Source organism: Chroicocephalus ridibundus, chromosome 17 (genome assembly GCF_963924245.1).
Source record: "Chroicocephalus ridibundus chromosome 17, bChrRid1.1, whole genome shotgun sequence".
In the NCBI taxonomy this organism is placed as follows: Eukaryota; Metazoa; Chordata; class Aves; order Charadriiformes; family Laridae; genus Chroicocephalus; species Chroicocephalus ridibundus.
In genome coordinates this window covers 6,096,940-6,124,408 of record NC_086300.1, presented here as the reverse complement: position 1 = coordinate 6,124,408, position 27,469 = coordinate 6,096,940, and the positions used below count along the sequence as shown (strand labels likewise).

Sequence of the window (27,469 nt, the reverse complement as noted above, 5' to 3'; positions counted from 1 at the left end):
TGCTGGCAATGCTGGGGAAGATTTACAGCAGCTGTCTTAAAAGTCTCCAGCGTTTACACTCTTTCTATCTTAAAACAAAGTCCTGGAGATCCTCGCTGCAGGCTCCAGCTCCCAGCCACGTTCCCAAATCTTGCTGAAACCAGAATGTTTAAAGAAGACAAATCTTTCCAATTACTGCTCCTGCTGCCGGGCGAGTTCAATTCGAGGAGGTGTCGCCAAACTCTTCCGGCATCAGGCGGCCGCACCGCACAACACGATCCCCTGCCTGTTCATGGGGCACGCAAAGTGCCGCGGAAACGGCTGGCGATGCCCTTCTCGATGGTCGACCTCGGCATCTCCCCCGTCAGCTTCACTCCGGAGCTGACGTGGTCTCACTAAGAGGGGGGAGCTGATTCTGCTGGAGGCATTTTTCACGCCTGACAATTTAGGAAACAAAAATCCTGCTCTTCTGCTGCTGAGAAAAGAAAGGAGAGGGCCTCGCTCGAAGGAGAAGCTGGGGATGGAAACGCAAGACCCCAACGCGGGACCTTCTGTTCCGACATAGAATCACTGAATCATAAAAACATGGAAGCACAGAATCATATGTGACAGTGCGCTCCCCCTCCCCAGGCGCCAACCTGATCTTCATCTCCCGTTGCCCAAGCGACTTCCAACCATGGTGGTGACAATGGCCGCTTCTAGGCATGATGGCTTCATCCGGGGCACAACGTGGTTTCGAGGAGACAGATAACAACTGAGTAGCCAAGGGCTAACTGGAGCAATGCTGGTATTGTGGTCAATAGCCAAATATGACCAACACAGGTCAATCATCTCACCTCCATAAATAGTGAACAGCCCAAGGGCCCTTTGAGCTCTCCTGCACGGCAACGGGGTGCACGCCAGCATCTCCCCTTGAGCTGGGATGCCGCTCAAGGTTACTTCTTGAGATTTGGAGATGCCTTGCCGCAACAGATCCTCGGTAAGTGACTAATAGCACGCTAAACTTTGAAATCTTAGCTAAGTGACAAAAAGGATGGATTGCGCATATGTAGCCCTTTAGACATAAGCCGTTAGAATCATAGAATCACAGAATTGCCCAGGTTGGAAGGGACCTTTCAGATCATCGAGTCCAACCATCAACATAACTCTGAAAAAACCCATCACTAAACCATAGACGAAACCAACCACCAAACCGTTGACCAAGTCTGCGACAAGGATTGGATCCAGCCGCACTGTGACTCCTAGAAAGCCAGGGGGTCCTTTCTGAACCTCGACTCAACGGGACGGTCTCCCTGACAGCTCTGTCTGACCCTGTAAATAACAGTAAATGCAGTAAATAACCAAGTGTGCCTTGCCTTCCCGAATCTTGTTAAAACACTGTCGCATTTACCATCAAACTTCGTTAAATCCCTGTTTTGTATCAATAAATGTACTGCTGCTTCTCTCTCTGAGTGAAGTGCGTCAATCCATACGCGACATCATAGAATCATAGACTGGTTTGGGTTGGAAGGGACCATGAAAGGCCATCTAGTCCCACCTGCCTGCAATAAGCAGGGACATCTTCCACTAGATCAGGTTGCTCAGAGCCCCGTCCAACCTGACCTTCAACATTTCCAGGGATGGGGCACCTCCAATCTCTCGGGGCAACGCGGGCCAGTGTTTCACGTAAAAAATTTCTTCCTTATACCTAGTCTAACATGGGACCCTCTGCTCCATCACTGCCTTCCTCCATGACCTTTGCCAAGTCACTTGTCCTCCCTGGAGTAGCCCAGCACCTCCGAGCTGCCTGCCCGGTGCTGGCACGGGGACGGCTCCTGTCTGCAGCCACTGTGGGGGATGACCAGCCACTGGCCCCAAGCCCAGGGCCGTACCCAGACCCCACTGCCAACGGCAGCCACGGCCATGGGGCTGACCCCAGCGGCGCCACCTCGGCGTGTGGACACCCCTAGAGTGCTTCAGGAGATGCCCCCGGAGCGGAGATGGATAAGGCACTCAATGCCCGGTAATTACTGCCAACAGGAATGAATCAGTTTTCCATCCTTCCAGATTCTTTTCCTCGCAGCATGTCCCACGGAAGCAACGCTGAGTGCTGCTGCTTTTCCCTTGGGGTGACAGAAAGGAGCTGTGGAGTGAGGCGAGGACGTTGGGGACACATGGAAAGGTTTCTGTCAAGGGAACGGGCATGAAAAATGCCCACGATGGGTTTCCAAGCCCGTTTCTCCTTTGGACTTCAGCAGCTGCTGCCTCAGCCCCCGAAGAGCCCTTTGCCTTGGCCATTACGAAGGTGTAACACTCCAGAGGAGGTCCCTGAGCGCTAATAAAGCCGCTCATTTTCTCCAGCCCCTCAGACTGCCCACAAGACACAAACCGGCAACAGCGAAACATTTCTCTGCTTTAACTGAGAAGTTTCCACCTGGCGCTCGCCCACCGGGAACCCACACCGTTCGTTATCTCCTGCATGATTACGCACAAGCGCGCCGTAATGAAGGAGGGAAGATCTCCATCCAGCCTCGCTGAAATGCACCATCTTCAGGTGTATTTTGGTCCCCAGCGGCCACGGAGAGATGCCTTAACGATACATTTGGTGGTGAATTCCTCGCGTTGCTCTGAGCCGAAGCGTAACGACTGCGGCTCTGATTTCCACGGAGGAGTTTAATCAGAGCAAAGCCTCCAACAGCTCGTGTTCGCTTTCCTCAACTTGATTTATATCTCATTTGAGGGTGGATGCAAGAGCAGGGAGGAAAATGAGAGAGGCAATGAGGCAGGAGGGCTAGGACTGAAAGCACTGAGGCCAAGCTGGGGGAAAACATTATTCCTCTGGCTGCCTTTCCATATGCCTAATCAGGATTCGGGTCTAATGACGCAACGTCACATCTCATCCATCCACACCGCGACGACGAGCCACCGCTGGGACTCGGGGAGGGTGATGCAGCCTGAGCCAGGAGCATCCCACCGCAGTTTGTAATAAATAACGCGACTATTGCTGTGTTACCTGACAGGATTCACGCTGATCTACGTAATGAAACACTCTCCTCTCGTCTCTTTTCATATCCTTGGAACGTTGAGAGCCTTTTGGCAAAAAGCATCCTTTCTCAGAGGGTTGGAAGGTACCCAACACATTAAGCGACGGCCACAGCTGAACCATAACCACGGAAGAGGAAGGCAGGGAAATTATCGGGGATGAAGTCCCTTCTGTGGCCAAAATTACAAGGATTATGGGCAACACACGAGAAGCAACGCTGAAAAAGCTGCCCTCATCCCCACCGATTTGAAGCAAAGCATAAAATTAGCTGTTAACGATGAAGATGACTCTCAAGGGGCATGGGTACATAGAAGTAACCTTTCATACGGACCCACTGGAGGACTCCTGGTGTGTAAATGAAATTTAGGACTTACCCTTTGCTCTTGGGTGGCCACAAAGGTCTGGAATCCAGGGGCCACCCCGAAGCCCAGCTCCTGGACGAAAGGCGGCTCAGACTGGCTGTGGATCTGGACTTTGACTCCGGCCTCGAACGTCGTCTCCTCTGGAAGAAGAAGGGGGGAGGTTAGTGGGCTGGGGTGGGTGGGATGGTGTCCACCAGCACGGGCACGTTTGTCCCTCCGTGGAAAATTATCTCCAGTCAATCCGTGCTGCTCAAAAGCAGGAGATAAACAGTTGGGAGTGCTCCAACCTGGACGATGAGATTTGTGGGCATCGAGGAAGGAACCCCAGCAGCAGCGATTGCCGTTGAGCAGAGCGCACCCGGGACTCAGCCCCAATCCCCCCATCGGGTCCAAGAGCATCTCCAGGCCCCTGGTCCTTACACCCTCCCTGTAACGCAGAGCTGCGTGACCTCACCAGCTTGGTCTGTACGTCCAAGCTACAGAAAACAGGAGGTGACACCTACTTTCTAGCTGCTATTTAGTTACAGCATTTTAAATACATTCCCGTATTACTAAAACAAACAAACTCCTCTTTCCCCCAAACAGAGACGTTTCTACTGTCCGTAAGGTGCCGAAAGCATGGGTGCGCCCTGCCTCCACTGCCCCAACTGTGACACAGCTCGAGGCCACTTGTGAGACAACGTAAGCAATTAAATAACGAAAAAAGTGTTTTAAATTCAAAGGAGCTCATGGTTTTGGCAGCTGAAGTGGCTCCAAGCTGGACAAAGGCGTTTGCAGCACATGAGCGCAGACACCGAGTTACGGGTGATGCGAGGTTTCCACATCCCAAATCTGTGCTGAATACCAAGTAACTCGAGGTCAGTCCCCCTCTTCCACCAGAAGCTAAAACCAACCCAAAAAAGACTTAAAAGAAGAATTAATGGGATGCAAATCAGAGCCGAGTACGATACGTGAGCACTTTGGTCTCCTCTATCACACAGGCATCTTCACGCAGCTGGGGCGCGTAACCTCCCTCTCTTCAGCATTGCTGCCACGGTCTCACATCCCAACAAACTAGAGGGAGCATATGGGACTACGGGGCGGGGGGCTCATTTGCAAAGGAAGTTCTTAACTAGGCATAATTTGGCCAAAAAACTGAGTTACCCGCTAATATGAATCCACGCCTGCGGCCCGCAATGCCACCTGTACGTCTAAAGAGCTTCTGCTGAACGACGAGTCACTCCTTTATTTTCTTTGCTTACTACGCCTTGATTTTCCTACTGCTTTATTCTGCGTTTCGTCTTTTTAGCAGCGCTGTATTCAATCCAAAGCCCTGGTAGAAACCCAGCACCAAGGAATCACGGCCGCAGAGCTGTTACACCAAGGGCCGCGCAAAGATTTGCAGCAGGAGACACCAGAGCACGGGGTGATACGGGCAGAGGAGAAGAACTAGGGAGGAACAAGGTGATAGTGGAGGACATGAGGTTTACGGATGTCAGGAACCCACCACTTCGGAGGATGCAACTCTGCCGACTCACTTGGGCAGCAAAGGGATCAGCCGCCTTCTCCCGAGAGGACTTTCTTGGACCCTGCTCACCTGGTAGCCCCCAAGACAAACGAAGCCTTGGATCTGCATGGATTTGTCAGGCTAAACGAGAGCATCCACGGTGCTCAGATCTACGTCCTTCACAGCTAACCGTCCTCTGAGGTTCAACACTCGGCCATGGCGCTGAACCTCAACACTGACCAAGATTTGGTCCAAGAAGGTTGGAACAGAGATCTCCGGAGACCTCTGGCCAGACACGCGGCCGTCACCTTCACCCCCTACTGAGCAAACAATCCCTCCTCGCCAACAACAAACCAAACCACACGTTTTCATTGAGCTTTTGGGAACAAACAACATTTACAAAGCCCCACTCTGTCAGCGAGGCTGCTTTACGTGGTGGCTCGGTAAAAATTCATGCGCTGCACCCGCAGTGACGCGTCTACCAGCAGCATCTCCACATCTCAAGCATTCGATCTCGGCAGGCTTTGCAGACCACACAGCTGGAGCAGGCTTTTAAAGCCCAGCTTTTCCATCTAAGGCGCAGGAAAACAATTTGGAGAGAAACAGCATTTATTAAAGCACTCACCTCCCCAGGCCTCGCCTACTTCTGTGCAATTCTGGGATGGTGGCGAGCTCTCTCCATGCGCTTGGTCGGGGCTCAGCTCCAACCAGTTGGGAGTGGGACTTTTAACCAGTTAGAGGTGTACTGGTCTGCAAGGCTCACTCTTGAACACACCCTCCCATCGACCGATGCCTCCGGTGCCCGCGCTAATCTGCCTGTCTGGGCGTTGTCTCGGCGACGCTCCACGCAAGCTAATTATTTAGTTTTGCCTCCTTGCGACAAAAGTGCTTTTGGTATGTAAATAATGCCAAGATTTCGGGCAGGGAGCACTGCTATTGCATGGGGTGGCACGTGGCGGATGCGGAGCTTGAGCGCGTCTCCTCTGAATCCCACGTTGGTGGGATACGGGCACAGAGACTATGAGTTTATTTGGGCTTTTCCCTACACTGGACGCCCCCAGGGCGCGATGGCATTGACCATCCTTGCTCTCGGCCTCCGCTTCTGCTCCGGACCCAATGACCATGACCCAAATCACTCCCCACCACCTTCCCACGATGGAGGACATTGCGAGCAACACGACCCTATTACTGGGACCCACCGTGACAAAAACCTGCCTTGCCCAGCCATACTTGGGCCCCCTTGGTCCAAGAGGTGTCAGACGGGCGTTGACATGTCCAAGCTCTCTCGTTGTCTGCTCAAGCCCTGCATCTGTCCACCCAGGGGGGTCTCACTTGAGGGTCTCCTCCCTCCCAACACCTCCCCAGCACTGACTCTCCCAAACACCCCAGCGCTGAGGGTCAAGCCAGCTTTCCCCAAAACTTTCGGCAATGCAGGCTGTCCCCATCCAACCTCATCGCTGCTCAACAGCACCCCAGCAGCCCCGGGCTCCACAGACAATTCGGCACACAGGGGTGCCCCATGGGCCAACGCACACCCGAACGGGTTCAAACCCTCTCCCGAACACCCACCAACTCCTCCAATTTCAATCCCGATCCTGTTTATTCCCACGTGACGCCCACTCCTACCAATCCCACCCGGCTCCATCGCTTTCCCTGGTGTTGATCCCCTTCCAACACTTCAGAAGAGATACCATATGCTTCCTTCAGTAATTACCTGACAAGCTGGAGGAGAGAGCTTCTATTTAGTGTAACTTGTTGGGCAACGGGAACTGTTTTGTCGAAACATGTTCCATCTGAAATTATTCTGCCCGTTTCTGCACCTGCCCCGGGTCTGTTCAGCTCTGACTTAATTCCCCTTATTTCCTATGACCGGGCGCTGGGCCCGGCTCCGTCTGCGGGTAAAACCCTGCCCACCCGTGTCAGGCAAACACGATACAGCCTGCAGGGATCCATAAGGGACGTAAAAGCAGCGGGGTCTGTAATTTGAAGTAGAAAATCCTGGCATGTAGCCAGCGGTAATCACGGGCGGGAAGGGGGAAGGCGTCTTCTATGCCGCAGAAGAAACTTTGGTTTTCAGACACACCAGTAATTAATTTTCATCATCGATAATAACAAGAGCAGCAAAATAAACAGTGGAGGTTTTTTTTTCTCCAAAAAGCTGCCAAAAGCCAGGCGGCGTTCATTGTCTTTCCTGCAAGAAACACCTGCGAGGACGAAAACTATAAACGCGAAACTGGCCTTGAAAAACAGTCGCTTCTCCTCAAAATTCATTTCCCGCAAAATAGCTGTTTTCCGCCAAGAGAGAAAAATTAAAAGCCCGGCTACAAAACCCCTTTGATGGAATATGCTCGGACCGGTCCTCACTAACTGCATCTTAAATGTTTCCAAGCTCCGCGCTGGAGCCGAGAAACATTAGTGTGGGTTAAACATTTCCTCCAAGTGTAAGGAAAAGGTCTCGGAGGACCCAGAAGCTCGAGACCACCCGGTTTTGGGTGCATTTCGCTTGTTAAAATGAATGTCCCTGAGCAGAACAAACCCCAAAAGGCCCTGTGGTCTCCGGGACGGTCACCCTGAGCCTGGTGAGGTGCAAGCAGGGGTGAGAACATCCACAGAGACACGGCCCGGCCATGGGTTTGCCAGTTTTTGCAGTTTTAGCATCCTTTTGAATGGCTTCTTCTAGCGGTACCTCCTGGAAGCGCGGGGCTGAGCCCCGGTCCAGGTGGTCACCGCTGTTCCGTTAAGCCTTTGTCTTGTAATCAGCCATCAACGGGGCAAAAAGTAACCCCGAAACCCCTTTGAATTGGCTCAAAACCCAGCAAAACTTGAAGAAATACATTCCAGTGGCTGGGGGTTTGGTTCGTACCTTTTGGTTTTTAAACTAGTTTCGCGATGTTGCCCAAGCCCAGACCTTCATTCCGTCCCCAATCCCACTTTCCAGAGGGCGGCGCCTGTAAATACGTTTCTTAGTGCATCCCAGGTCGAGAACAAAGCAAAAACTCCTTGACGGCTGCATTTTTTGAACACGTGAAGGTACATGACGGTACACGGGACAGTGTTTCCAAACAAATCCTGAGCTGCTCTTTTCACTGAAGGATTAGAGTAGCGTTAATTAAATTGGGGATTAATCCAGCATGTGCTGCAAGCTGGCTGCAGCGTATTATTTGTTGCAGATTGCACCGCTTTCTATTTCTGGCGTTGGCTTGCCATGACTTCGTCGGGGCTTTCTGCTTAGAGCATCACTCGAAAAGCTTAATAAAGCTCCGGCTGACTGTACGCCGGGGTGCGGGCTACGAAGTTCATCCCCGTGAATATGCAAGAAGCTGCAATTAAAACAAGAAATGCTGCCAAAGGCACGGAGCTACCCTTCTCCCCCTGCCTCATTATGTCCAACCTGATCCACTTCTCCCTGGCAATTAACATCTGAAGCTGTGCTCAGCATTAATTTATTGGGAATTCAAGACACTGCCCGAGTCACGGGTCGTTCCTAGCTGGAGCCGTCACCTGCCAGCTCTGCCGGAGGCACCGGCAGCTCCGTGGGAGACGCTTGTGCTCAGAGGCAACCAAAACAGATCCCACACGGCCCCATCTGAGAAAAGTAGACGGTATTTTCTCAGCTGGCTCACTTTATGACTGTATTAGAAATAAACCTGAAGGTTTATTTTGGGTAATAAGCCTTCTCCCGCGCTCTGCAGAAGTGAGCATAGAGCTGGGAGGTTTGGTTTCTCCCCAGACACTCGTCGTCCTTTGCCTCAGTTTGCCCATCTGTAAAATGGGAGCGCTCTTGGTACTGAATTCATTGGGCTGGAAGGGTCACCCACGTGTCTTCTACGCTCTGCAAAGCGCAGTTCCACAGCGCGGCGTATCACCGGGGCCCAAAGACATGGGGGACAGGGATCTCATGGGGACAGGGCTACGGGCAGCACCAAGCACAACACCTGGAAGGACGCACAGACATTCGTGCCGTGAAGGTTACGTTGAGACCACGGTTCCTTGTCCTCCTCAGGGAGGAAGGCTCCCCAGAAGCAGGGGGGTCGCCGCAGCAGCACAGACGTGCCCAGAAGACGCTGTGAGACGTCGAAGTTCATCTCTAGTTTTTACAGCATCCTTTGCTCAGTATCGCCATGGAAACGACGCGCATCGGAGCAAACGCTTCTCCACCTCCCGTGTCGGCCCCCAGGGTGGGTTGGCAGATCCGGCACCGGGGCCGAGCACCCCGAGTTGCTCTGGGTGTGCAAAACAGCATGGCCACGGCCCCATTCACACCACCCCAGTGAGCCCCAAAATCCCTCCTGCATCCCTGCTGCACGCCTCCCATTTAGCTCAGCAGCAGGTGGGACCTGGCTGCGTGTCCTCACATCACCCCCGGGGTCTGCACCCGCAGCTCGGCACCTCCTGAGCACGGCAAGCTCATCACACCAGTGGGGCAGCCAGGACCCGCAGCAACCCAGAGGATGTGCCTTGTGGTCCCAGGCTCGGGGAAGTCAATCGCCGCTTCAACCAGGCTGTATCTGTGCAGAAAGCTTAAACAAATGCCTAACCTTCACATTTTTCATAGGCAAAAATTCATAGATGAAAAAAACCACCCCAAATCGCCATGGAAACATAACTGTAAGAAAGCAGGACCGGCAAGCCTACCCTGAAAAAACCCCAGAATTCTAAAGAAACCAGTTTAACGCCTGCGAAACCAGTTTCGCTCCCCTGCGCGCGCTCTCATCTCTATGGAAGCGTCATGTTTCGCTTCACTTAAAGTTGCTTGGTAACAGGATTAAGCGAAGGCGAAATAAAAGTATTCACGGCAGGGTTCGGGGAGGTTTGAGAGCGCCCGTTTGACAGGCGACAGAGGCGACGCAACTTTCCCCACTAAAAAAAAAAACCCCTCGCTCCAAATTTGCCCCGTGTATTTCGTTGTTGCGGGCCGTGCTTCGGCTGCTGTTTTGGGAGCAATCAGGGATGACGAATTTCCCCACGGATGAAAATGAGACGTCAAAGCACCGGTGCTGGCAGCGGCTGGGGAAAAGACTGTGCGTCCCGCTCGGATGCGGCAGGAGCGAGAGTCCCAGCGGGGCTGTGCGGAGCCCGCGTGAGCCCAGCCTGGCTGCTCACCTGCCTTTAAGAGGGACAAATTAAATGCAGAGAAGCCCCATGCAAGGGTGGCCGGGGGGGAGTGGGGAGCCTGTCGTGGTCTCGTCCGTCTGGCCAGGCTTCGGAGAGGTCCGGCTGCTGCTGGGTGTGTGGTAGGGCCAGCGCCAGCCCAAGGGAACGGGGATACGTTGATGCTGGAGAAGACAAAAATGTCCCCCAAAGCGGCTGGAGAAGAGTCCCTCTTGCGGGAAGAGGGGAAAAGCTCACGAACTGCTTTCCAGGAGGTGGACGTTGCATTTAGGGTGGGGGTGATAGGACGGAAAGTTTTATTATCTACAGGTTACGGCCCCTAAAGTCTCCTGGATGGAGACCACCCAGCCTCTATTCTAAGGACAGGTCCCTCAACCTTGTCCCCTTTGGCTGGGAGCCCAAAAGGCAGGACATCACCTCCAAGGCTCTTCCCCTTTGGAGCACGCCAAGCATGCTGGTTTTTCTCTCCAACGTGCTCTGCTTGCCACGGTCTGCGCTGGGTCTCGTGGATGCTGCAGTGACACCCCCGGGGCCCCCGCTGCTGCTGGAGGACTCGCTGCTGACAGCACCAAGACAAGCTCCAGGCAAGCCCGGTGCCCAGCTCTGGACACCGAAATCTATTTTCAGGCTCCTCCTTTCACCGAAGGAGCAGGAGTGATTCATCCTATCCCAGGGAGATGTCTACAGCAGGATGAGTCACGCCAAGGTGTTGCAACTTCCTCCACCGAGCCAAAGCAACTCCTTAATCTCCGTAAGGAGCTACGACAGGATCGATAAGCACAACCGAGCCCCAACGGCAAATTCAGGCATTCCTTTTCAAAGCTGAGGAATCCGTAAAGGTAACCAGCTTCTCTCTCTAGAAACCCTTCCCCGTTGGCGATGAAATCAAACCTTGCTGCTTCAAAGCGCTGCTGACAACCTGCAACAGGGACTTCATGTTCCCTTGGTCCCTTGGAATAATCAGTGTTGGGATGAAACGGGGAGAAAAAGGATCATTTCCTGGTGGACCAACTCCTTCTCTCTCACAGAGGTGGGAAGTGATCTGAGACACCACAACAATCACCCAGGAGCTGGACAACCCAGGTAGATGTGGCTCCAGCACGTCAATGATGATCTCAAGGCTACAGGAGGCTTCGATGGTGACGGAGAGCAGACGAAGAGCGGCAGAGAAGCACCGTGTGACAAGTTTCCCTATAGCAAGTCATCAGGTATTTCGAAGTGCGAGGTTAAAGATTCATTCTGGGAACACAAAATCAAAAGCACCTGAACGAGCTACCAGCATGAAAGGCCACCAGCTTGTGTTAAAGGCAAGTGAGGTAGTGATGTTAGTTACAGAGGTAAATCAATTCTTCCTCTTAATTTCTTGGGATACGGTCAGAGTTATTTCAGAGGGGTTTTTTTTCCCCCTTTTTCTTTTATTTTTAATGAAAGAATACTTAGAAAACCTCATCTCTTGGCTCTTGGGCTGTGACGGGAGCATGGAGGGCTGCTTCCAGCCTTGACCGTGACGTGAAGGGGATGGGAGCACTGCTGTCACCCAGCTGTCACCATGAAACGACACCTCTGGTTTGCTGTTCCTCTTTGCTTTGGTGAGAAACAACGGCAAGAAGGGATTTGAATGAAGAGAAGAAGGGAAGGGGGAAGGGAAGGGGGAAGGGAAGGGGGAAGGGAAGGGAAGGGAAGGGAAGGGAAGGGAAGGGAAGGGAAGGGAAGGGAAGGGAAGGGAAGGGGAAGGGAAGGAAGGGAAGGGAAGGGAAGGGAAGGGAAGGGAAGGGAAGGGAAGGGAAGGGAAGGGAAGGGAAGGGAAGGGAAGGGAAGGGAAGGGAAGGGAAGAGAAAAGAGAAGAGAAGAGAAGAGAAGAGAAGAGAAGAGAAGAGAAGAGAAGAGAAGAGAAGAGAAGAGAGAGAGAAGAGAAGAGAAGAGAAGAGAAGAGAAGAGAAGAGAAGAGAAGAGAAGAGAAGAGAAGAGAAGAGAGAGAAGAGAAGAGAAGAGAAGAGAAGAGAACCTCTGCCTACAGAGCCTGCAAGAGGGCAGTTGAAAGGGAGATCTGGGAAGGGCAAGGAGATGGACCTCGTGTCCTCCTCTCTCTTCCCATGGCCCAAAGGCTGGAAAAGCAGCAGCAGAGCCTCTGCCGTAAAGCCCCGAGGGATGAAGGCAGAGAAGGGGATGTCTCACCCTGGCACCGCTGGGATTTAACAACTGTGCGATTCCTACAGCGTACACCGGGATAATATATATGGGATATAAACCCCAAAACACAAGCTAACGCTCCGGGATATAAGGCAACAACTACACCTAGCTGGGACCCAAAACTCTCCTACCAGCAATTAATTACTTAATCCCCCATTAAGCATTTATTGGGGTGTCTTCTAGTTAATTATCCCGTCACGGTGCTGGAAGAGGCAGGAGACAGGGCATGATCGAGCTCCTTCACTCCCAAAGCCAAGCCGGGGAGCGGAGGTTTTTCCCTGCTCGCTCCATCCCGAGCTCCCGGCAAAGCGCAGCCGCGACTCATTACTCACCAAGTAACAGAAGGTGTTATAACAAACTACATTAAGCATATCCGCTATTTTTAGTTAAGCATATTGGCATTTGCATACTAAATCTGAGGGGCCATATGTCTCAACGTATATTATTAAAATGCTTCTTACATAATATACGGGGCAGGAGAAACCGGCAGGTCTCCAGCTAGCCGAGCCCAGAGCTGTTAAAGCGGTTTTGCTGGATGGCGAGGAGCCAGCAAATGAATATTTCAGTTCCTTCCTTCTCTCCTATTAAGTTAAGCTTTAATCATTAAAGTTGGGGGGGGGGGAAAAGTGTCTCGTAACCTGCTTTACTGGCGGGGTCATGCCAGGGCAGGGAGGGATGCTCCTGCCAGGTTACGCTGCTTATACGATCGCTTCTTGGCGGGGAAGGAAAATAAAATCCCTTCCCACCTCGGCATCCTTTGGGAATCGCAGGTGGGCGACCAAAAAATCAGGGAGGAGAGCCAAAAAATCAGGGGGTTGGTCAGAGCCACGCCACTTATCTCCCCCCTCCCTGGGAGCTGCTGCCAGAAATACGGAGCAAGGAAGGGAGAGATATTCCCTCTGGAAGGGAGAAATATTCCCCTGAATCCAGAGCTGGGGGTGCCGGGCCCCCCCCACCCCCACCCCCCCCAGGCGACCCATCTGCCCACATTCGCTTCAGCAAGCTGCTGCCACGCGGGGAGAGAAATGATTCAAAAAAAATTCAATAAAACGAAGAAAGGACATGTCTTACAGGCGCAGAAGTGGTTCTCGCACATCCCTCCCCCCCACTGCCCCCAGGAGCCCAGCCGCTTCCCCCAGAACATCTTGAAATATTAAATGGTGAAAGAGCTGCTGCTAATTTTGGCTGGTAGCGGAACCCGATGGAGCAGAGTCCCTAGGGCCGAGGCCGGCTCCTGGCTCTGCTGCTGCCCCTTTCCGTGCGGACGGATGGATGGAGGGGACCAGGATGCCTGGGAGGCTGAGCCCTGGGTCCAGCCAGCCTTTGGCATTGACGAAAGGGGAGATGACATCTCCACGAACTTGGTAGCGTAGTCGGCAGGATGTGTGTTTCTCAAACTACAAGTCCAGAGATGCCAGGGAGATCTTCCAGCTCTGAGCATCACTGGACCCCAGGAAGCCCCTCTGCATCCCGACACCTCTCCGGGAATGTGGGTCCCATGAGAAGCCATGATAGTCCCAAAGTGAGACAGAAGAAGAAGATTGGGGTGGGTCATCACCCGGGATGGTGGGTCACCACCCCAAGATGGTGGGTCATCATCCCAAGCGGTGATGCCGTCACCACCACCACCCTGACCTGTGGTGAGAGCCTCCCGTGGGACTGCAAGGTCCATGCAGGTCATCAGACCGAGCTGTGCCAGGTCCAGCTCCTCTGCAGGATCTGTGCTTGAATTTTCCAGCCTGAAGGATGCTGGTAGAGCTCACGCTGGTCCAGCACCACCAGCGGATAACCAGGATTTGCTCCTGCTGGGCCTTTATCCTGCAAGGAGAAGACTTCCCTCTTGAGCCAAGCTCATGCCTCCCCATCGCCCGCACGCTTTTCTCATTCTGCAGCCACTCCAATGAGTAATAACCTCTTACAACTATTTATTTTCTCCTGGTCCCTCTCCAGGCCACGTTGCCGGAGGCCGAAGCCCAGATGTCCCCGCAGGCAGGAGCTCCGGAGCGGGTCCCATTGGCTTTTGTACCCTTTTGGAGAAAAGCAATTTCTCTCTGAACGCAAGCCGGGCCGGATGGGAAAGCTTTGGAGTTAGCCTACAATTAAATAAAATCAGCGGCGGTACAAGGACGTTTGAAGACAGGCGGCGGGCAGAGAGATTTTCACCATTTCGAGAAACCTTGACTCCGTGCCCTGCCTGAATTGCACCGACAGCTGCGGATACGTCTATTTAATTTGCATCGCCTGTAAATGTCAGTGTTTTGAGTGATGTAATTTCAAAGCGCTTCGGTGAACTCGGCAACTAAGTAAACACTTATTTTAATGGAAAAGGATGCTCCTCAGACGCCGTTTGTGATTGCAAAATACCAGGAAAGAGCTACTCTAGCAGAGTGTGTGTGGGGGGGGAAAATCCAAGTATTTTAGTTACGTCGCGGGAGAGAAATGCTCCTCCTGCTCGCGCACTTGAGATTCCGAACTGTTGTCCAGGAAGGACCAAGACAGACCTGAAACAGGTGATCTTTCTAGAGGTGGAGATAAAAAAAAGGAAAAACTAGAAAAGAAACCCCAACACCCTGATCAAACTCAGCGATACCAGTGCGTAGGCCTTGGTCTCGCATCCAAAGAGAAGCTTCAACGACCGAGATGCAGGATATTTTAAGGAGATTTAGGTTTTCCCACACATTTCCCCAAGAAGTTTCAATTCCTACATGTTTGCTTAGAAAACACCTCGCACCTAGGAATTTTTACCCCTGGCAGCCAACCGGATTTTAGACCTTAATGGAAGAAAAAAAGTCTGCGGGCCTGGGGAGAGGAGAATTTCCTACTGCCTGTTTGTTAGCTTATTTATGATATTATGATAAAATGGCCTATTTTATAGCCATTTTTTCAGGACTGGGGTTCCCAAAGCGGGGAGAGCGGGTGGTCGTGGGAGGTGATGCTCCCCCGGTGTCCCTTCTGCTCCTCCAATCTCAGCCTCCCACCCGCAGACCGTCCCGGGTGCCTTCACCACTCCCATCGTCCGCACGCCAAAACCAAACCCTTTTCTTGCACCAAGAAAGGATTTTCCTTCTCGACGTATGTCCCATCTTCAGCCCAAAGCATCGCTGCTTCCTCACGCGGCATCTCCCTTGGTCCCCCCAAAACCCCCGGAGTGTGTTCCCCGCCCCCCCCCCCCCCCCCAGCCCTCTCTCCTCCCGCCGTCCCCCAGCGCCGCAGATGGAGGATGCTATATATAAAAAATATTTGCATTGTGTTGTGGTGCGCTGCCCACGGTAAGGCCGGCGGGGCACAGACAGATCTCATACGGCAGCAGGCAGCCTAATATTTTCCTCTGATAAAAATAACCCATGAAAATGACATCTCGCGCGGCCTGCGGGGCTGCAATGAATTTTGCCGGAGGGGGGGTGAAAAAAAAATAAGAAAAAAAAAATAAAATCCATCAGCGCTAACCTGGAGATTTAAGCAGCAAACAGCGTTGCTGAGACCAGAGGTTGCTTCTGAGTTTTCGCAAGGCACGGGGAGAAAATGGCAGCACGAGAGACAGGGCAGGAGGGGAAACACAGCAACGGGACGGAGCACGAGGCATAGCTGGACCCTGCTGGGATTTGGGGGAAATAAGGTGGATTTTGCAAGCAAGACAAAGTGAGGGAGACGTGCGGCTCCTCTTGTTTTGGCCATCTCAAGAGCTGAGCGTCAAGTCTCGGCTGGTCACTAGGGCTCCTCCACAGCCCATGGAGAGCGACAGGTGATTACCCACCCCATCCTTTGAGGGCTGTCTGACTTATTTAGATGAGAAACCTCTTTTTAATGGGCAAGGGAGGGTGAGATGGCTCCACTCCAGCTTTCAGAGCTTGGTCACCCCGTTCATCACCCAAATCCACCTTCTCAAGTGCCAACACACAGAAAGAAATGATGTGTGTGAGCAAGGGGACTCCAAGAGAGTCTTGGTGGTGGAACCTCTTGGTGGTGGAACCTCATCTGAAACACCATCATCGGTTCTGGTCACTGGAGCCTGATCAATGGAGACTGGGAAAGGAGCACAACAAAGCTGCTGGGATGGGAAGAGGAGCGGGGAACCCGGCATTTGGGAGGAGTCCAACACAGCTTGGGTTGTGTATCGTCTGGCGAGACGAAGGCTACAAATCCTCTCTATAAATACATCAAAGGCAAACACCAGAAGGGAGCAGAGCGTTTCCACCGACAGGAAAATATTTGTAAAAAAAAAAAATAAAAAATAATCCAAACTACGATAAAATGACGGTGAATAAATTTCACCTGGAAATCAAAAGGTCTGGAGCCAACAACAATACAGGGCCACGGCAGAAAGCGTAGTGCTAGCACGGTTAGCTTAAATACCACCTTGTGGCCTCTTGCCCTTCAAGGAGAAGCCTTGCTCTTTCAATGGGATTTCGGCTGCAAAGGCTTAGGGGCAGCCCCACAGCTCACTTCCAGGCTGTACGGTTCGCGGTGAAGGGCTGAGGTTCTCCATCGCCTTGGTAGGCACCATGCAACCATGGTGGGCACCACAGCAGGCTGTGCCTGCTCTGCACCCGCTTTCGCATCCGGAAAGCCAAACCGTCGGGGAACCGGGTGGGGGAACAAACCACTGGGGCTAAGAAGGTGCAAATACTGCCTCCTGCATCTCCCCATAAGAGTGGGACCAAGGACCTGGCTCCAAAGATCTGCCTTGTAACGTTTTACGGACCACAACTCCAACCCCAAGGTAAGACCTTCCCTCTGGAAACCTCAATTCTTGCCCCGTGCCCATGGGACCCGCTCAACATCCCTACAGCAACACCCTGGGCTCCCGAGCGTCAACATCCCACCCCGGGGCAGTAAAATGACCAAATCCAACCCCCAAAGCCTTGGTCCACTCCTGTCCAAAGCCCAGCCCTGCGCCCTTGGCCGCAGCGGCGTGGGACGGAGCCAGGAGCCAGAGACGCAAGTGTTCTTGCTTTTATGAGTTTGCTGCTTTCACGAGTTCAATACTAACTTGTATCGCAGCAATAATGCTTAATTATTGCTTTTATTATTGAAATATTTATGGAAGCCCATACAACATTATACAAACAACCCCGCGAGGCCATTACTACCGTTATAGAAATAAATATCTGCACTGAAGGGCATTACGACGAGACAGCGAAGATAAATCGTTCCTGACTCCCAGGACGGAGTATAACAAACTGCTGTGTAACATTAAAATGTGTCAATTTTTCCCTTGGGAACACGCTCAGATAAGAGCTCAGAGCGTGAGAAATGCATCTCAATCAGGACATCACTGAAATAAACAGGATTTTTTGCTATTTTTCCCCCCAGAATTGGCTCTGACATCCCTTTTGATGTGGCTACACCAGAGAGCTGCTTCAGCCCTAGCCTGGAATTCGATGGGAGTCAAACCTCCGACGTCTTGGAAAAAGAGGGTGGTGAAGTGATGGCGAGAGGCCACCAGTGAAGCAGCCTGGATCGTGGGGAGCAAACTGGGGGGGACCTTCTGCTCCCCCATGGGGACCAGCAGCCCGGATGGATTCATACGTTGTGGCAGGGGCTGAAGTCTCACAAAATAAATTACTTTGGGGAAGATGATGGATGGCTGAAATGCCAGTATCGGGTGCACAGTGCCATAGTGCTCATGACTGGTGGGAAATGGGTTTCTCGCCTGAAATGGAGCCTTCAAAAACAACGTCCCTGTGAGCTGATGGTCTCTTGCCCTAGACCGAAGGTGACCAGATCACAAGGAAAAGCAGAGATGGCTGAGCCCTGTTTCTTAAGGCTCCTGCACGAATCCTTTGCTATCTTTGGCCCTTCCCCATAAAGAGAAGGACTTCTGCCTCCAGCTGCCCCGCTGTTTAATAGCAGAAACCTCTTTCCCATCCTCATTTCCAAAGACACTTATTTTGCTTTCCTCACACTGACCTTCCACTGGAAGGAAAAGGACTTTTCCTTCTGCACGTCGGTATTTGAGAGAAGGCAACGGCAATCACTTCCCCTCTCCGCTGCTCTCGCTCTCCAAAATATTTGAGTAACGACATCCGTCTAGTACAGTTTGTCACTTGGCCAAACTCCGCAGATGGCATTTCCCTCTCTTAATCTTTATAAGCTTCTCCTTAAATAGTAGTAGTGGAAGCAATACGCACAACAAAAATATTCAAATCGATAAACAAAACACAGGAGCAATCCTCCTTCCTAAAGCTCCCCAGTTTCACAGGGTATTTGGTACCAAAGTCTATACATCGGTGGTGGCAGCACGTCAAACCCAACCCCAGACAGCCCCAGAATGCTTGGGTCTCTTCCCAGGTAGTGGTGGTGACTGGGCACCACGCAGCTCTAAACCAGCTTGGTTTTTATCGCTACATGGCTTTGCAATCTTACTCTGCTGTCACTGAGAAGAAAAGTCATCCATCCTTGGCAATAGTTGTGACCCGGCACGTCTCACCTCGCCAGAAAATGAAAGCAGCCTTCGAAGCATTAGAAACACGCCTTGAAGAAACAGAAGATGCCAACAGAAGAGGCCAGCAGCGCAGGTCACCAGTAACATCACCTGACATCACCCTGCAGGGCAGGCGGGGGCAGATCCTGCCAGGGTCCCCGCGGGCATTGAGTGACCTGTCTCAACAGCCAGGGCTGGAAGAGCCCTGGGGAGGCCACCAAACCCAACCTCCTGCCCCAGGGCTGCATCACGGCAGTCCCAGCCTCCTCCGATGGACCGTCATCTAACCTGTCCCTAAAGGTTCCAGTGAAGAAGGGTTTCCCTCACTCTGTTAGGGACACAAGGGACAAGAGGAGAAGATATCTTTCCAGTGTTTCATGCAGTGGCCTCCCCACCACCCAAGTCCGTTCGTTCTTCACCTACCCACCACGGCTTGTCCCTCCCGTTCTCCCCAGTTTAGTCTTTCCCTTACCTGAAGACTTACGAGCCTTTCTCCTTCCCCCTCTCTGAACCAGACAGCGTTGACTCCTTCTCCATTTCAACCACCTCAAGTGAAGCCCAGCGCTGCTGCGGGTAAGTCTCGCAGCCGAAGACCTCACGTGGCAGCAGGTGCCACCGACGGCTGGAGCTCTGGCAGCGCGGACACAGCAGAGCTGATAAAGACCTTGAAGACCTTGCAAAATTCAAGCTTTTTTCTCCCTTTTCATCTTTCCTCCGCACATCCAACCACCGTGGATCTAGTAAATACAGCGGCAGAAATGCGCTGCTCGCGGGCTGATGAGAGAGGAGCTTTGATTCCTTCCTGCCCTCATTTTAACCTCCATAAAAGCTGAATAATTAACCACAACTCTTTCTTTTTTTTTTTTTTCCCCCCTCTGCTCTTCTGTTCTGCTGAGATAGTCTTTACCTGCTCTCCAGCCATCCAGACGCGCACTCTGGATGCTCTTTGCCATCTGTGATTCCTTCAAGCATTTTGTAATACCGCAACGAGACTCGGCACAACCAGAGACAGCTGCGCTCTTCAACAGAGACGCTCAACATGGACCGTTGGCTGTTTTGTCTTGTAAACAAGCACGGAGAGAGCCGTAACTGAAAGGACGATGAAAATTCGGGGATGCTGCCTGATGACGAAATGAGATGAGGTAAGAAGCGGCCACCAAGAGCTGCAGGAAACCCTCAAGGAGCGCTCCTACCCGGTGCGTGGGCGCTGGAGCTCCTCCATTTCTCTCACTAAGTCCTGCATATCTCAGGAAAAACCATATTTTATTTGCTGCATATCTCAGCAAAGACCGATTATTTGCTCCTTCAGAGCTGGCGGAAGCAATGATGTTTTTTTAAGAGAAGACTGTTGGGCTCTACTCATGCTGCTCAGCGCAAGGGAAATGCTTCCAGAGCATCTACGGGAGGGGAGAACCCTTCCACCGCCATCCTCAGCACAGCTTTACACCGCGCGGGGACGGCAGTTCGCCTTAGGAAGCACCTGGGAGGTCTCAAACGCCAACCGGAGCCCACGTCGCTACGGGCTGGACAAAATCGGAGCAAAACGATGATCCTTGCACCGAGGAGATTAAAACAATTAAATTTAATTAGCACTTGCAAAAGACTTTTATCTTCAAAGCGCTTTCTAGCCACAAAATCTCCCGGTGCCTCCGTGCGATTGATTAGTATGCGCGGAGCTCTTCCTCTTCCAGGAGGGAAACGAAGGCAATCGGGGAAGGGTCAAGAACAAAGAGAGTGGGGGGTAACGACCTGGATTATCCTCATGTAAAACTGCTGCATCCAGAGAGCATCCCAAAATCTCACCAGGGTCACCGACATCTCGCTCCCAGTGCTCAAAAAAACCCCAGATAAATAATAAAATAATAAAATAACTGATGTTTGCGGCACCTTTGGGACTCTTGGGACAGCAAAGGCTGAGGCCACAGACAGCAGCCCCCAGACCTTGTCACCTCCGCGCCAGCTGCCCGGGCACCGGCCAATGGTCACAACACTGGCCATGCCAGGACCCTTCTCGCGTCTCCTTACTAGCCCACGAATTCTCGCTATTTTGAGCGCTCATATTTTGGCTACGGACATTTAACTTTACACGCCGGCCACAAAGACTCGAACGAAAGCTGCGGCATGAAATGCATGTTCAATTTTAACACCACGCGGCATCGCTTTGTAACAGGTACCCCTTGATTTTAGGTGCCTTATCTCTGCTTTGCCAGATTTCCCGAAGCCAGCTGCTAGTTTTTTATTCCTTTGGTTTAGCCTTAAATGAACATTTCCTGACTCCGGGGCTTTTTTTTTTTTTTTTAAGGAAAGCTTTTGAAGCATCTACAGCCCTTAAAGGATTTTTTTCTCATTAAGTCACCGATATGTATTTACAGCTTCATTTTAACAACGTGACGTGACCGGGGACGTCTGGCTGTGCTTGCTAATACCAGTCCTACAGAGGAGAACGCCTTGCTCTCGTAGCTCACACCTTCTCAAGCAGGACCCCAGGAAGAGCAGCAGCTTTCCCAGCCACGTCTTAACTGCTCAGCACATCCCCGTCTGTATATATAAAATCACAAGCACCGTCATTTCGGTTTATTTTTGAAATGTTTTCAATTCTGGGTGTCTAACCGCCAAACCGGCATGAACTGGACCTAGCGGGCGTTGCACGATGCGCTGACTGCGCTAGGATGGGCTGAAACGCGCTCCTTAGCTGAGCTCATGGGCCAGGACCTCAGCACCAAGCTCACCGTGGGAACCAGAGGGGCTGATGGACAAGATACGGGGATGCTACGAGGAAAGCCCTTGGGAAAAGACCAGAGTTTTCACGCTTATGTTTGCTCACCAGCAGCCAAAGCTGTTGAGATGTTCTTCCTCATGGCTGCAAAGCACCAGTTTTGGACTCTTAAACCCAAAAGCCTGCAGGAAAGTCTACCGATGAACGTTTTCCCTCTATTTACTAAAACAAACAACCACTTGATTTTAATACCACATTGAAATCTCCCCCCCGCCCAAGTCCTTTCCTTCTACAAGCCCTGTTGGATGGGCAACATCAACCCTCGGGGCAATCTGAGCCTGGATCAGCCCCCGGCAATTTCCTGGGCGCACGGGAACAGCAGTACCTGCTGCATGGCAAAAGAGAAAAAAGAGCTTTTTCAAGGACTGCGTTGGCTCTCTCCAGCTCCATGATAACATTGAGAGGCCCCGGAGAGCAATTCGCCGCGAACGGGAGCGTATCGGTTATGTGCCAACCTTAATGACGCAGCCCAGACACAAAAACTCGAGTAACCTTTGAGCCTCTCTTCGCTCCGGCGCTATCGATGAGTGTGCTCAGGCAAACATAATTAATTTTTAGTGGCAGCCTAATTTTGTGGATGCTCTGGTTGTCAGGGTGCTGGTGGAAAGTGGCAACAACATTGACCTTTTCTCCCCAGGAAACCTGGCTAATTGAATGAATTCTTGCTCTCATTAGGAAAAGGTCCAAGACGCAGCACATTTTATGCCTCCCTTTAGGTGACACCAACCAGCCTCCTAAAGGTCAAGCTGCCTCTTGACGGGTTGATCCGAGATCAGATTTTCCAGTTGCAAAAAAGCAACGAGTTCTCCCGGCCCAAACCCCTCCGTGTTATTTACGCTCCAGGCCGCTGCCGCTTTAGAGGCACCATTTATCTCTTCGGACGTTCAAGTCTTCAGAAGGATGAATCAACCCTTTGCCATTGGGGTCTGGGGTGTTTTTCTACTGCCTTGGCTAATTATTGCTGCCCGGCAATGCCGAACCGTCGCATCATTTCAAATAAAGTGGCGTTCGCCCTTTGCAGCGTTGGCTGCGGTTCAGTAGAAGTGGAAGCATTTAATGGCTTCTATTTAGCAAGAGGAGATTTATGCACGGGAAGCTCAACTTCATTTTGCAGGAAGAGATGTAAGCAGCGAGGATAATTTGACTCTCTAAGGACGAACTTGACGCCACGCGACAAATTACTACCCTGGTTCAATCTTCTTCATCGCTTTTATGGGCTCTCACTGCAGATCGTAACCTAAAATGTTTCTGGCACAGAGGTGCCTGTGCAGGGCCCCGAACACACCGATCACCACCGGTCAACCTCGCAGTTTCGTGAGCAGCTGATACTCAAGGCTTGCCCTGGGTGCTGGGGAAAATCAGGTTTATGGCTTCTGAGTCCATTTGTGGCTGTCTTGACTTTCCCAGATTTTGAGCCTTTCTGGGTCTCTACTCTCTTGCACAAGTTGAAATCCAACGCCAGCCAAAATTCATTGCTCTGCCCTGACTTGCTGGGAGACAAGGGGGTTGGGGTGGGAGAGGAGCCAGGGAGGGATGTCCACCATCGCCACCATAGCTCGACATCGCCAAATCTGTGCATTGCCCTGCAAGCGGCTGGGAACGGATGGGTAGTGAAGCTCCACGTACAACTGAGAGCAAGGCAGCACTGCCATGTCACCTACAGACCACGAATAAAGATGCAGTGAAGATGCCGGTGTGTCTTATCTGGCATTCACAGAATGGTTTGGGCTGGAAGGGACCTTAAAGACCACCCAGGGCCACCCCCTGCCCTGGGCAGGGACACCTCCCACCAGCCCAGGTTGCTCCAAGCCCCGTCCAACCTGGCCTTGAACCCCTCCAGGGATGGGGCAGCCACAGCTTCTCTGGGCAACCTGGGCCAGGGGCTCACCGCCCTCAGAGGGAAAAATTTCCTAATTTCTAACCTAAATCTCCCTCTTCCAGCTTCAAACCCTTCCCCCTCGTCCCATGGCTCCCCTCCCTGATCCAGAGTCCCTCCCCAGCTTTCCTGGAGCCCCTTTAGGGACTGGAAGGGGCTCCAAGGTCTCCGCGGAGCCTTCTCTTCCCCAGGCTGAACCCCCCCAGCTCTCTCAGCCTGTCCCCACAGCAGAGGGGCTCCAGCCCTCCCAGCATCTCCGGGGCCTCCTCTGGCCCCGCTCCAACAGCTCCGTGTCCTTCTGCTGTTGGTGCCCCAGAGCTGGAGGCAGCGCTGCAGGGGGGTCTCCCCCGAGGGGAGCAGAGGGGCAGAATCCCTGCCCACCCCCACCCACCCCCCTGCTGCCCATTCCTCAATCAAAGATTAGCTGAAGCTCATCAGGAGGGAAAGGTGTTCGTTCAGGATCCCAGGATGCATCTTTTGTAATACCAGGGCATTAACCATCGGTTAAACACCGAGAAAAGCTGTCCCCCTCCGGCTCCCCAAGTCCCCACTGCCGTTGCCAGATGAATTCAGTATGATTTTTTGCCATCTTAAACCGTTATATATTCTTCCTGTGAATAGTAAAAGCCCTTTTGGTCTTTCCTCCTTCCAGAGGGACCGGCATTTCATCCTCCTGCGCTGTTACAGCTCCACACGCCGTTTGCTAATCAGCTGCTGAAAACGCTCAGGGCTGAGAAGCGCTGGAGAAGACGAGCTACTCTTACGCCCACCTTGCTTTGCCTTTCTTCTTTTTTTTTTTTTTTTTCTTTTTTTTAATTTTTCTTTCCTATTTTAAGTCCTCAATCAAACCGAGAACCGACCCTTCCGAGGCGAAACACGAGTTTCACCTGCAAAAAAAAAGCTGGGTTGCCGCGGCTGGACGCGGGAGGCAACCGCTCGCAACGCCCCCCCCACCTCCCCGCCCCCCGCAATGGAAAAGAAATTGCAAAAGCTCCAAGCGGCCCCGCGCGCACTTTTGGGAAGTATATTCCTGTTTTAAAACGTGCTCGGGGGTTCGCACGCGCGTGCGTATGGGGTTATCCCCGCTGCCGTAGCCCAGCATCCCACCACCACGCATACCTGCTGCCGCCCGTCACGTTCCCAGGTCATTTCCTCCTTATTTTATATTCGCGGGTGACTTTTATGTTAATTGTCATTAGCCCACTCAGAACTCCACCAGCTGCGAGCGAAGCGGAGGCACAAACCGATGCCTTTTTTTTCCCCCCTTTTCCCAAACTCTGCCGTTAATACCGGCGGCTCAAAGCCTGCCGACGATTCCCCGCGGTGTAAATCCCCAACAGCCCCCCCCCGGCCCCCCAGAGCCGTGCCAGGAGCCCGGCGGATTTACAGCCGTGACCTTGGGGGGTGGCCAGCTTGAATTCACATCTCTTGTTAAGCAAAAAGAGGCCTGAATTTATGAAGGACCGCCACGAATCACGTTAATACGCAGGAGCAAACGACAGTGAGCGCTTTGTGCCTCTCCACAGCTGGCAAAGCAAATGCCCCAGGGCTGGGGGTCACTCGTGCGCCATGAACAGAGGCGGCACAGCTGGAGACCCACTGCCGGGGCTGGGGAGGCTTTGGGGAAAGCTGGGGGGGGACACGGACGACGTCTGAGCCCCGAGCTAAACCAACTGTCCCTCTTTTGCTGTAAAAACCCTCACAACAAGACGCCAGAGCGCGGCAGGAACAACGCTGGGCAGACCCATCTCAGCAGCACCGAGACGCCGCTTAAATCTGTTTTGCCTGGCACGAAATCCCGGAGGGCGAGGGGGGGGCGGAATTTAAAAAAAAAAAAAAGAAAAAAAAAAATCAAAGAAACCATGGAAACGCTCTCAATTTGTGCCCGCATCAGTAAACTTTTGCGAGACGGATTTTCAAGGTTGGCCGCGTTGGCCTCCGGCCACCCGAACCTGCCCCCGCGTCACCCTCGTTCCCCCCCCCCAGCCCCGAGTCCTCTCGCTCCTCCGGCTCGGCTGCCAGATCCCAAAAGTCACCAGGGCTTCTGTGAGCAATGAGGAGGAACAACAGCCCCGGCTCGAGCCAAAAGCATCGCCGCGGTGCCGGTTGCACGGAGTGAACGCGGATGGTTTGTGCTGCAAATCCCTTTGAACCGATGCCTGGAGCATCCCAAACCTCAGGCAGGTCACGGAGATGCTCCACGACACAGCCCAAAACCCAAAGCAGGCGGTGGGTCCCTCAACACCGCCCTGATAACCTATTCTTTGCCAGAAAAAAGTGCCAGCAGAGAGAACGTCTTCTCTAAAACCTGATCTACCCCAAGCTAAGCGAGGCAGCGAGGCTCGTGCCAGTGTCGGCACGATGGCCCAGTGCCCGTCTCTGCTCTGCAGCATCCCACCACGAGCCAGTCCCTGGGGAGATGCAGCCAGAGGAAGGTCAGGGCTGGCTGGGAACCGTTGCTTCTCGCAGCATGGATGCCACCACCGTCACTTTTCCCCCCTTTACAGACTCAAGGAGGACCCAAACGGCCCTTTCCAGAACAGCCAGCAGGCGCAAACAAACCCCAGCTACTTTCTACGGCATCAGGGCTCGCGTGAAGACCCCGGTTCAGAATTAAAGCCCCGCTAATTCAATTTGTCTAAATTCAATTTGGAAATGGGAAGAGATCAGCGGAATTAAGGCGGCTTTAATGAGGAAGAAAAGCAGCGGCATGGAAATTCAATGCCACCGAAACCACCTGCACCTCCGGCTAATTTGGATTAATGCAACAGACATGGCTCAGCTCCCCCGGCAGCGATGCCCAGAGGGAAGACGAGCATCTAGCGCCTTGGGCATGGCAGAGATTGGTCCCCAAGATTCCACCACACACTGTTGACTCTTCCTTTTCCCAAACCACAAACCCCCGGAGAGGGGCTTCCAACGGATGGTTTTCCCTTGCATCCACTCTTTGATGGCCGGGGTTGGTACCCACACCCTGGGAAGGGGCCACCAACCAATGTTCCTCCACTGCATCCACCACTTGATGGCCAGGATTGGTACCCACACCCTGGAGAGGGGCCACCAACAGATGTTCCTCCACTGCGTTCACCATTTGATGGCCGGGGTTGGTATCCACACCCTGGAGAGGGGCCACCAACAGATGTTCCTCCACTGCATCCACCATTTGATGGCCGGGGTTGGCACCCACACCCTGGAGAGGGGCCACCAACAGATGTTCCTCCACTGCATCCACCATTTGATGGCCGGGGTTGGTACCCACACCCTGGAGAGGGGCTGCCAACAGATGTTCTTCCACTGCGTCCACCATTTGATGGCCGGGGTTGGCACCCACACCCTGGAGAGGGGCCACCAACCAATGTTCCTCCACTGCATCCACCATTTGATGGCTGGGGTTGGCACCCACACCCTGGGGAGGGGCCACCAACCAATGTTCCTCCACTGCATCCACCATTTGATGGCCGGGGTTGGTACCCACACCCTGGAGAGGGGCTGCCAATAGATGTTCCTCCACTGCATCCACCACTTGATGGCCGGGGTTGGTACCCACACCCTGGAGAGGGGCTGCCAACAGATGTTCTTCCACTGCGTTCACCATTTGATGGCCAGGGTTGGCACCCACACCCTGGAAAGGGGCCACCAACAGATGTTCCTCCACTGCGTTCACCATTTGATGGCTGGGGTTGGTACCCACACCCTGGAGAGGGGCCACCAACAGATGTTCCTCCACTGCATCCACCATTTGATTGCCGGGGTTGGTACCCACACCCTGGAGAGGGTCCACCAACAGATGTTCCTCCACTGCGTTCACCATTTGATGGCCAGGGTTGGCACCCACACCCTGGAGAGGGGCCACCAACCAATGTTCCTCCACTGCATCCACCATTTGATGGCTGGGGTTGGCACCCACACCCTGGGGAGGGGCCACCAACCAATGTTCCTCCACTGCATCCACCACTTGATGGCCGGGGTTGGTACCCACACCCTGGAGAGGGGCCACCAACAGATGTTCCTCCACTGCGTCCACCATTTGATGGCCGGGGTTGGCACCCACACCCTGGAGAGGGGCCACCAACAGATGTTCCTCCACTGCGTCCACCATTTGATGGCCGGGGTTGGTACCCACCACTTAATCAGAGCATGGAAAAAACCCAGCTGGGAAGCAAAAAATAAATTGCAATCCAAATGGGCTGGGTGTGAAGGAAACAGGCTTGAGACCTTGTTTTGTGTGACCTAAATCAAAAG

At 52.8% G+C, this 27,469-nt stretch overlaps 1 protein-coding gene across 2 annotated transcripts in view; it reads right to left on the bottom strand.

Annotated features, from left to right (window-relative positions):
• Positions 1 to 27,469, bottom strand: part of LOC134524341 (acid-sensing ion channel 2) — a 532,610-nt gene that overhangs the window by 21,906 nt on the left and 483,235 nt on the right. For both annotated transcript variants that reach the window (XM_063354278.1, XM_063354277.1), the window contains exon 3: positions 3,376 to 3,503. In XM_063354278.1, coding sequence (XP_063210348.1) covers positions 3,376 to 3,503 — 128 coding nt within the window. The remainder of the gene's footprint in view (positions 1 to 3,375; positions 3,504 to 27,469) is intronic.